Source organism: Brachyhypopomus gauderio, unplaced genomic scaffold (assembly GCF_052324685.1).
Source record: "Brachyhypopomus gauderio isolate BG-103 unplaced genomic scaffold, BGAUD_0.2 sc70, whole genome shotgun sequence".
In the NCBI taxonomy this organism is placed as follows: Eukaryota; Metazoa; Chordata; class Actinopteri; order Gymnotiformes; family Hypopomidae; genus Brachyhypopomus; species Brachyhypopomus gauderio.
This window is the reverse complement of record NW_027506891.1, coordinates 685,287-695,928: the sequence shown is the minus strand read 5'-3', so window position 1 is coordinate 695,928 and position 10,642 is coordinate 685,287. Positions and strand designations below refer to the sequence as shown.

At 45.2% G+C, this 10,642-nt stretch overlaps 1 protein-coding gene across 4 annotated transcripts in view; it reads left to right on the top strand.

Annotated features, from left to right (window-relative positions):
- The first annotated feature begins 350 nt into the window (after positions 1–350).
- Positions 351–10,642, top strand: part of acss3 (acyl-CoA synthetase short chain family member 3) — a 42,156-nt gene continuing 31,864 nt past the window's right edge. For 2 of the 4 annotated variants that reach the window (XM_076989780.1, XM_076989781.1), the window contains exons 1-8: positions 351–1,090; positions 1,442–1,586; positions 1,709–1,897; positions 2,490–2,624; positions 3,881–4,021; positions 4,991–5,071; positions 5,305–5,400; positions 6,432–6,583. In XM_076989780.1, the coding sequence (XP_076845895.1) occupies positions 735–1,090; positions 1,442–1,586; positions 1,709–1,897; positions 2,490–2,624; positions 3,881–4,021; positions 4,991–5,071; positions 5,305–5,400; positions 6,432–6,583 (1,295 nt within the window). In that variant the 5' untranslated portion in view covers positions 351–734. Of the gene's footprint in view, positions 1,091–1,441; positions 1,587–1,708; positions 1,898–2,489; positions 2,625–2,841; positions 3,215–3,880; positions 4,022–4,990; positions 5,072–5,304; positions 5,401–6,431; positions 6,584–10,642 lie in introns of those variants that run through there. The other 2 variants (XM_076989779.1, XM_076989782.1) reach the window with 2 other exon arrangements.

Genomic DNA, 10,642 nt, shown 5'->3' with positions numbered 1-10,642 from the left:
GTTTCCTGTTAGATTTGAGGCATAAAATTATGTTGGGTCAGGAAAAAATCAGGTTCCTGTTAATAGGGAGGGACCTGGTTTTTATTATGCATTTGTTATTTCACTGGCCTACCATCAATAGGCATTCAATAAGCTTCTGAAACTGCCCCTTTGAGAGATAAATAAACTAGATTTTTTTTCGGCGTGAGAAATCGGATGTGTGTCGTATGGAAGCCCATTCCCGCCACCTAAAATAAAAAATAATAATGAGATATCAATTTACTTAATAATGAGAAAAATATATATGTGCTGTTTTTTTTATTTTATGTTGCGGGAATGGGCTTCCATAGTGTCGTGAGAGCGTGTGAAGACGGTCAAATGTGTCTCACGCTCAATGCGTGAGTTGGCAACCCTCCTACAACAGGAATGACGAAATAAAAACCATTTTACAAAAGGTATGCTTTTATTAGATGTTTTCTACAAAATCAGTATGGGGAAGAATACAATGTATGATCCCATGTTCATTGGTTCATCCGTCGTTGTTAAAGAAAGTGCGCAGTAAAGACTCGTGGTGAACACTCCCTGTCTGAACAAGGAACCGACTTGAACCGCCGAATAAGAAACTCCAATAAGAATCCGAACAAAGCTGCGAATAAGTGACAAACTTCAGCTTCGTTCTGGTTCGGACATTTTTTTAACTTGGAAAATTTGCGTTTCTGTTTGTGCAATTCCCCTGACTGGAAGAACAAACGAACATGCGGATTTTTCAAACCACTGGTGTAAAGAAGTATTTTAGGAATTTTACAGTCACTAAATTAAATCCGAAGACAGCTGGATCAAATGTGCACTTCAGCTCGTTTCATCGGTCCAAACGTTTAAGTTCGACTGGTGCCTCCGGACCACACGATTTGTCCAAGTTTGGAGCAAATGTAAGAAACTCATTTTTGGCGAAGCAACCAGCAGGCCCGGTGTCGACACACACGTATGATGAAGCGGTCCGCCTGGCGCGGTACCAGCCCGAGCGGTTCTGGTCTCGAGCAGCGCAGGGAGTTACATGGTTTCAGCGCTGGAAACAAACGCTTGACAGCACGGACGCAATGTTTCCCAAATGGTAAGGCCGGTATTTATTTGAGCTTAGAAACCACACTTGAGATATGATCTCTCCCGTTTAGAGACACACATATCGCCTCTATAGGCTCCTGAGAACGTTTCACTTGGTAAACTGAAGTGTGGTTCTCTTGCACAAGATATTACATCTAGCAGAGACATCATGTCTCATAAGGCTACAGTGACTGAGAGTGTTTGTATTTGTATAATAAACTCCAGGCAGGGAAAATGTTAGACCTTGCAGGACAGTAGATCTGCAGGAGCAGGGCTGTTCCCACACCTCACAGGATGGTACATCTTCAGGCCACAGCTGGGCCAAATGACCATGTAATCATTCCCCCACGTGCACATTCAGGTTTGTAGGGGGAGAACTGAACATGTGCTACAATGCTGTGGATCGTCATGTAGAGGCGGGCAGGGGCGATCAGCCGGCCATCATACACGACAGCCCTGTCACCGGCACCAAACATGTCATCACATACAGGGAGCTGCAAGACCAGGTAGCCAAGAAGCACATGAGTGCAACTCATATTAAAGCTCCACTTTCACCTTGTGCCGTTAAAGCATTTGCAGCAGTTGTAATCTGGAGCTATGGCTATGATCCAGACCCCCGTGTGTGCAGGTGTCCAGGCTAGCCGGCGTGCTGGTGAAGCATGGTGTGTCCAGGGGTGACGTGGTGGTGATTTACATGCCCATGGTGCCCCAAGCCATGTATGCCATGCTGGCCTGTGCCCGCATCGGTGCTCCTCACAGTCTCATCTTCGGGGGCTTTGCGTCCCAGGAGCTTGCCGTTCGCGTTGCCCATGCCAAGGTCAGTCGAACTTCACAGGGCAGCACCAGACGCAGCACTGACCACGTGTAGTACGGAGTCAGTTACTACAGACACCGTGACGAGCCTGTGATGCAGGACTGATCTAGCTCATCTGTCATAAGCCCACGAAGGTTAGTTAGCTAATGAACTGGATCAGGTTGAAGCTTGTAGAACACAATGTTTGATGTGAAGGGGGCAGTGTCTGTAGCTCTGGGCCTGAGGAACACAGGTCAAAGGTCAGAAGCGCTCTGTTCCTTCAGGACTGATTAAGATCCTCCACCATACATTCTCAGAGGAAGGGTAACAAGACCCAGATCTGAGCTACTATTGACATGTCGGCCTGTATAATATTGATATTACTAAGCCTGTGATCACGTGATTACATGTGTGGTGGGCATCCCGAAAGGCATTTTTAAATGAATTAATTTAGGTAAATACAGGGACATCTCTACTGATGTCACATGAAGACTTCACCACTGTGCCATTTCACATATAATACGGTATATTGCAACTGGATGTGCAAACCTATTGTGGAATATATATATATGCAATTTTTTGACTGCATTGTGCAACCCTAACAACACTGGAGCAGCCCAAGCTTCTGGTGACGGCGTCATTTGGCATCGAGCCAGGCCGGAGGGTGGAGTACCTCCCCCTGGTGGAAAGAGCTCTCCAGATGAGCACCCACACACCCAGGAAAGTTCTCATCTACAGCCGGCCGGGCATGGTGAGATCCTCACACCACTGCACATGACCTCAAAACTCACATCTGTTTCTCTGCAAGCCTGAGAATGTGGGTGTAAGCCTGGTGTTCTCTAGACAGGTGTTCTCTAGACAGGTGTTCTCTAGACAGGTCTTCTCTGGTAACTCCAGCTTTGGTCTGACTTTGTTATATTGTGGTGTAGGTTAACAACGTGGTGATGTGATTTGTCTCTTGGGTTTTTCCCACATGATCCTGAGAGGCTGTGCAGGACACAGAGAGCACATTGACTGTGCAGGACACAGAGAGCACATTGACTGTGCAGGACACAGAGAGCACATTGACTGTGCAGGACACAGAGAGCACATTGACTGTGCAGGACACAGAGAGCACATTGACTGTCCCTCTAGTGCCTCAGCTGAACTGTGTGGTTTACTCACATCAAGGTGGAGAAAGATCTGCTCATATAAATGTATGAAATCCATTGTTTATCTGGAAGCCCATTACAAGCGCGGCCCAATTACACGATAAGGCAGGGAAAGACAGTCCGCCGGTTATGCTAACACACGGATCCTTCTGAGCTGAACTTGGGTACCTCGGATCCAAAACCCTGAGATGTAAGTCTCAGTTGGTCTCAGTTGTGCTGTGATATTTTGGTAATTTTATGTTTGATTGTTTGTTTTAGAAGTATGGCTTAAAGTGCTTATAATAGTATTGCAGTTGAACTGTTTATTTTTGTGGTGCTGCTACATATTACACACACTTAAGGTAATTATGTAACTCGGTAAAATACTTAAACAGCTACTTCCTGTGTTGTCATGGAAACTGTTGGCAGAAGTTCCTTTTGTGATGTAGAGGTGGTGGAGGGACTCAGGTGTGTGTGTGTGTGTGTGTGTGTGTGTGTGCGCGTGTGTTTGTGTGTGCGTGTGTGTGTATACATGTGCATGTGCGCGTGTGCGTATACATGTGTATGTGTGTGTGTGTGTGTATATCTGCATGTGTGCACACGTGAACGCAGTATAGCATAATCTCTGTATCAGAATCCTGAGTCCCAAAGACACGTGAGCTGTGCTGATGTTGCAGCAGAGCTGACGTGTTCTGCACCCTCACGCCACTCCAGATGCTCTTCCTCAGAGGAGAAACATCTCACTGGCCTCACCACGAATGTGCTACTCTACTGTTCTAGTTTAGTACTATTCTAGAGGTTTCTATAGCAACATGTGCGTGTAGAGTGATGTGTATTACAGCATGTTTCTAGCTGCTCTCCCATGTCTCTGCTGCAGGAGAGGGTGTCCTTGTCTCCAGAGCTGGCCTTGGACTGGGAGGAGGAGATGGCGGGGGCCTGCCCCCACGACTGTGAGCCTGTCCCCGCTGACCACCCGCTCTACGTGCTGTACACCTCCGGTACCACTGGTACCCCCAAGGTAAACCCATCCCTGGGTCTTAAGATCTGATGGCCAGGTGTCAGGTGAGGGACCAGGTGTCAGGTGAAGGACCAGGTGTCAGGTGAGGGACCAGGTGTCAGGTGAGGGACCAGGTGTCAGGTGAGGGACCAGGTGTCAGGTGAGGGACCAGGTGTCAGGTGAGGGACCAGATGTCCGGTGAGGGACCAGGTGTTAGGTGAGGGACCAGGTGTTAGGTGAGGGACCAGGTGTCAGGTGAGGGACCAGGTGTCAGGTGAGGGACCAGGTGTCAGGTGAGGGACCAGGTGTCAGAAATTATTACTGGGTGGAATGATGTTACTGATCCTTACCCCACCCTGGTATCACTCTCAATACAGCCCCCACCCCCAGTTTCTATCCCTCTGCTCTCTTTTCCTGTCTTTCTTTTCTTTTAATCTCTTGCTATCTCTTAAGCATTCAATCTCTTCTTCTCTTTCTCTGTCTGTGCTTTCTGTTGTTTTCTAGATGTTGCTGTCTTGCTGCCCCCAAGCATTCTGTGTCTGTGTGTGTCTCTCTATGTCTGTCTCTGTTTCTCCCTCAAACACACACACACACACACACACACACACACACACACACACACACACACACACACACACTCAATCCCCAGGGGGATATATAGCCCCAGTGGCAGTCAGCACACACAGGTACAGTTATTTACTAAACCTGAACACACAATGTCTCCTGCATTATATGAGCCCAGAAAGCTGCTCCCCGTGTCCATTTAGCATGAATATATCAGACCTCTATTTGTCTGATATTGTGTCACCTGGGTCAGACCTGGCACACATACACTATTAGGAAGCCATTTACTGACCGTGATGGGTGCTATGACTGGCATTTTAAATAATTAATCTATTTTTTCTTTCTTTCTTTTCTTATCATTCTAAATCCTGTTCTTATTGTGTTATATTTCCCTATATCTGTCTCTGACTCTCTCTTTTTGTCCAGGGTGTAGTCAGAGACACAGGAGGATATGCCGTGATGCTGAATTGGACCATGTCCAACGTCTATGGTCTGAGTCCTGGTGAGGTATGTCCTGTGCTGCTCTGAGTAAGGTCATTCTTCCTGGATAACAGCAGTGATTGGTCCTCCCAGTCATATCATGTGTCATGCCACCCATGTCTCTCCCGTATGGCAGCTCAGGCAGACCGTCTAATTAAAGAACTCTGCAACATGCTGTGACAATGCAATTAGTCAGTTTCTCTGTCTCTCTTAACCTCTGTGTCTCTCTCGTTCTTTGTCTCTCTGCTGGTCTCTCTCAGGTATGGTGGGCTGCCTCTGATCTAGGCTGGGTGGTAGGCCACTCCTACATCTGCTACGCTCCGCTTCTCCATGGCAACACAACAGTGCTCTATGAGGTAGTTTCTCCTCTGTTTGCATGTGTACGCTTCGTTTGATGGGGTTGAACTGTGGACCCGTTCCTGCCATCAAATAATGGGGATGAGTGGCAGGTGCACCCGTTGTGTGTGACCTTCCTCCTTCGCTACGCCCAACGTGGGAATTATCGGTTCTTTTGCAACCCGCCAAAACAAAGAAAGGACTCGTAAAAGGGGCAAACCACTAAAGAAATATCCAGCCACCAGCGGCCCTCAGACAGAGTCCCTCCCCCGTGTAAAGAGCTGTGCTCACTGGCATTCACCTCTAGCTCTTTTTCACTCCAGCTGTCCTTGTAGTGAACCTGCCGGTGATGATCAGTTTCTGGAAGGCAGTAGAGAATTTATTAGCTGGTGCTAGTCTGCCATTTTGCTCAGTGTCCTCTCAGAGCTTTAGTGGCCTCTACCACTAATGCTAGTGCACAGGTCGTTTGTGTTTTAATCCCACGCACACATGGTCGTACGGGTTTTACTCAGGAATGGACAGAAGATCACCTGGATTGTCCTCCTGTGTAGGGTTGTTTTTCTGTTCAGTTTGCCTTCACAGCAAGTAGAAAAGCTTAGTTGGAAGAGAAGTGAAGAGAGCTGTCATAGGACTGTCATAGGACTGGCAGGACCAGATCTCATTAAAGTAGCTCCTGCTCAGAGAACTGAGTTCACACAGCTCTGCTCAAGCAAGCCGTGATGCACAAGAACTGACAAAGGTGCTCTATCCTCCATCAAACCAATCAGAAATCTAATCTAGAAAACCAAATTGGAAATTTAGAAAAATATCTCCTGAGGAGAAATAAAAAAAGTAATTCAGCTCTTGATTAATTTGAAAAATTTCTAGTGAATTACTTATTACACAAGACATGTTAGTTTGGAGCTTATGTAGAGGCTGATCAATCATCATTTGTCTTCAATCATTCGTCATCAATTATCATCAATAATTACATTTGCATTTTTGTTTCGATTAAGTAAGCCAAGCTGCTATTCATGCTCATATCTTTGTGTGTGTGTGTGTGTGTCTGCAGGGAAAACCTGTAGCAACTCCGGATCCAGGGGCATTTTTTCGTGTTATGTCTGAGCATGGAATAGTTTCTGCATTTACTGCCCCAACCGCCTTAAGAGCCATCAGGCAGCAAGACCCAGAGGCCACCCATGGAAGACAATACACCCTTAGCAGGTAAACCTCACCTGTCCAGGTAACCACTCCCCTCCACAGGTAACCTCTATCTTCTACAGGTAACCTCTGCCTTCTACAGGTAACCTAACTTTCTATTCTATTGTGTTAGAATGTTCAGTTGAAGAATTGAAAATCCAAATGAAACGGTGTGAATTGTTGAAGAACGTTCTAGATGCTTTCCTAAAGTCAGACATACACCAAGCCAACCTTTGGATTATTTAGTGTTTGTTCACAAGTGCTGGACCAGTGAGCCCTTGCTTTAAAATCACACCTCTGGCACCAAATCATACTGCAATATTCCAGAGTTCTAATAAGGAGGGCCCAGTAGACTCCAGCATATCATACTGTAATATTCCAGAGCTCTAATAAGGATCCAGGAGACTCCAGCATATCATACTGTAATATTCCAGAGCTCTAATAAGGACCCAGGAGACTCCAGCATATCATACTGTAATATTCCAGAGCTCTAATAAGGATCCAGGAGACTCCAGCATATCATACTGTAATATTCCAGAGCTCTAATAAGGATCCAGGAGACTCCAGCATATCATACTGTAATATTCCAGAGCTCTAATAAGGACCCAGGAGACTCCAGCATGTCATACTGTAATATTCCAGAGCTCTAATAAGGACCCAGGAGACTCCAGCATGTCATACTGTAATATTCCAGAGCTCTAATAAGGACCCAGGAGACTCCAGCATATCATACTGTAATATTCCAGAGCTCTAATAAGGACCCAGGAGACTCCAGCATATCATACTGTAATATTCCAGAGCTCTAATAAGGACCCAGGAGACTCCAGCATATCATACTGTAATATTCCAGAGCTCTAATAAGGACCCAGGAGACTCCAGCATATCATACTGTAATATTCCAGAGCTCTAATAAGGACCCAGGAGACTCCAGCATATCATACTGTAATATTCCAGAGCTCTAATAAGGATCCAGGAGACTCCAGCATATCATACTGTAATATTCCAGAGCTCTAATAAGGACCCAGGAGACTCCAGCATATCATACTGTAATATTCCAGAGCTCTAATAAGGAGGGCTCAGGAGACTCCAGCATATCATACTGTAATATTCCAGAGCTCCAATAAGGATCCAGGAGACTCCAGCATATCATACTGTAATATTCCAGAGCTCTAATAAGGACCCAGGAGACTCCAGCATATCATACTGTAATATTCCAGAGCTCTAATAAGGACCCAGGAGACTCCAGCATGTCATACTGTAATATTCCAGAGCTCTAATAAGGACCCAGGAGACTCCAGCATATCATACTGTAATATTCCAGAGCTCTAATAAGGATCCAGGAGACTCCAGCATATCATACTGTAATATTCCAGAGCTCTAATAAGGACCCAGGAGACTCCAGCATATCATACTGTAATATTCCAGAGCTCTAATAAGGAGGGCTCAGGAGACTCCAGCATATCATCATTGGCCTTTAGATCTGTTAGATCTTCATTATATGGACAGATGTATTGGGACCATATACTGTATATACAATAAAGGATACATGCAGGCTGTGGTGCACTGTGGGTAAAAGTCCCCGATGTTCTGTCATCTCCGTTATTTACATTTATGGCATTTAGCAGACGCTCTTATCCAGAACGTTATTAACATCAGCGTGAACGTCTTTGTGGCACAGCTCTCCATGGTGGAGCATGCAAAGCTTACATCATCAAGCCCAATGCCAAGAATCAGGATCTGGGATCTGGAGCAGCGAAAACGGTTTCTGTAGAGCACATATGTCAAAGTCAAGGCCCGCGGGCCAGACCCGGCCCTCGAATTGATTATCTATGGCCCCCTGGATGATATTTAATTACTATTAGAACTGGCCCGCAGACCACAGCCGCCCGCTGGTGTTTTGCACGCACAAACACTACATTCCCCACAATGCAACGGTAGCCCGCGAAGTCACTGCAGTGCACACAAGCGGCGAGGGTCCGCTCTGCGAAAATGACGTAATCGCAGTGGCTCCGCCCGTGGGCGAGGGCGTCGCGTGCTGTCGATTTGCGAGGTTGTGCACCTCTCGAATTTTGTAACTTTGCGCGCACCAGCACGTTAAACTTAATTAAGTTAAATATTTATACATCTATTCGAAATGATTCAAAATAATTCGCTTTTTATTCACATTATTTAATGGTTGTTTAGTTTCAAAACGCCCAATCTTAACGTCTTCACGTTCTCTCATGTTTCGTCCATGGAATTTTGTCCTGGAATAGATATTTGTTGTGAAACAAAGTAATTAAAATTTCAAGCATTTTCAAGTACTTTAGCCTAAATTCCAGGACTTTTCAAACCTTTATTACTTTATTCATTTAATGTACCTTACAGAACATGTTTTCTTTGAAGGAAGTTTGTTTTTATCTGTTTGCTTGTTGAAAAATGTTTTCACTTGAAATTACTGACAGATCCATAAGAAAATATTGCTTTATTCATTTAAGCATTAAATAATAAACACTGTGTTAGGTCTTGGTTCAATAGGCTATGTGCAATCATTTCAATATGTTTTAATAAACATTGAACCAGTCCGGCCCTTGGCTTGTAGCAAATTTGGTTTTTTGGCCCTCGGTGCATTTGACTTTGACATCCCTGCTGTAGAGTGACAAAGTTTGCTTCTCTGGCAGTCAGATGGACAGGTCTGGGTTTGTCAAATGCCAGAAGAATTGTACCTGTCTGACTGCGCTGTAAAGTTTGTTGGAGTAGGGATGAATGCTGTTTTTCAGCGGCCTTGACCTCTTTGTTCCTGTGACCTCTGTGCTCAGTACACAATGCAAGGACCATAAAGGCATGATGGGTTGAGTTTGGTGTGGAAGAACCTGACCTCGGCTCCATTACACTTGGGATGAAGTTGAACAGATTGTGAGTCAGACCCTCATGTCCTTACTGCTAGCATTAATGTGCAGCAGAATGTCAGATAATGGCTTAAGTACCTGAACCTGGACCCTTGACTAACCCAGCTGGAATGATTCAACAGCCTGGGACCTTAACTGGGGAAGTGGTGCATTGCTGGACTAGATCAAGGTGGAGCACAGCTGGGAGGAGAGTGCAGCATGACTATTGCATGCGGAGGCCTTGACTGAAGCTCTTCACCCCAAGCCTGGGCTGTTACAGCTTTTATCAAGCGCTGTATGAGACTCCACTAGTGCACGTTCCAGTGCTGTGATGGGTTCAGGGGTGCTGTGATGGTTCCAGGGGTGCTGTGATGGGTTCAGGGGTGCTGTGATGGTTCCAGGGGTGCTGTGATGGTTCCAGGGGTGCTGTGATGGTTCCAGAGGTGCTGTGATGGTTCCAGGGGTGCTGTGATGGTTCCAGGGGTGCTGTGATGGTTCCAGGGGTGCTGTGATTGGGTTCAGGGGTGCTGTGATGGTTCCAGAGGTTGGGCCTGGATGTGCAGTGAGTCCTGAGCCCCCGTGGATAAAACTGTAATGTAATAATATGTAGACTGATATTTAAACACAGGGGAATGAATCCAAGCAAATGCTGGAATGTTATATATGGTAAACTATTGGTGATCTGGGGGATTTTTCACATTCTCTACAGACTCCAGGCTGATAGTTATGTGCTGTCTATTAACCAGAACCCAGCTATTGGATTGTGATTCTGTGGTTTCATTGTGAAAGCAGCTCTTCCTTTTATCGTAATGACATGGTCCAGACAGCACCTCTGCAAGACAGCAAAGGCACTGCAGGTCAAATATTCTTATAGATTGTAGACTTGTAATTTAATGTAATAAAACATTTGTTATAGTTATTGTATTTGTTATATTGTTACATTTGTTATATTTGTAATATTTTCTGCACTAATAATGATAAACATTTCTCATTTATTCCAGCTAAACTTTGGCTTCTTTTATGCTTTGGTTAGTCTGTCTTCTGTAAGAAGAGCCTGTTCATGTGTATTGACCTGTTTTGATACATCATATTCTCAGCACAGTGATATTTTGATGTTAAAGAACTTCTAGAAGAAGTCAACACATTTTGGATTTCCAGTGTTAAAATGCAAAACTGGAACATCACAGCCTGTGTTTTCTTCTGTTCTAGTGATTAT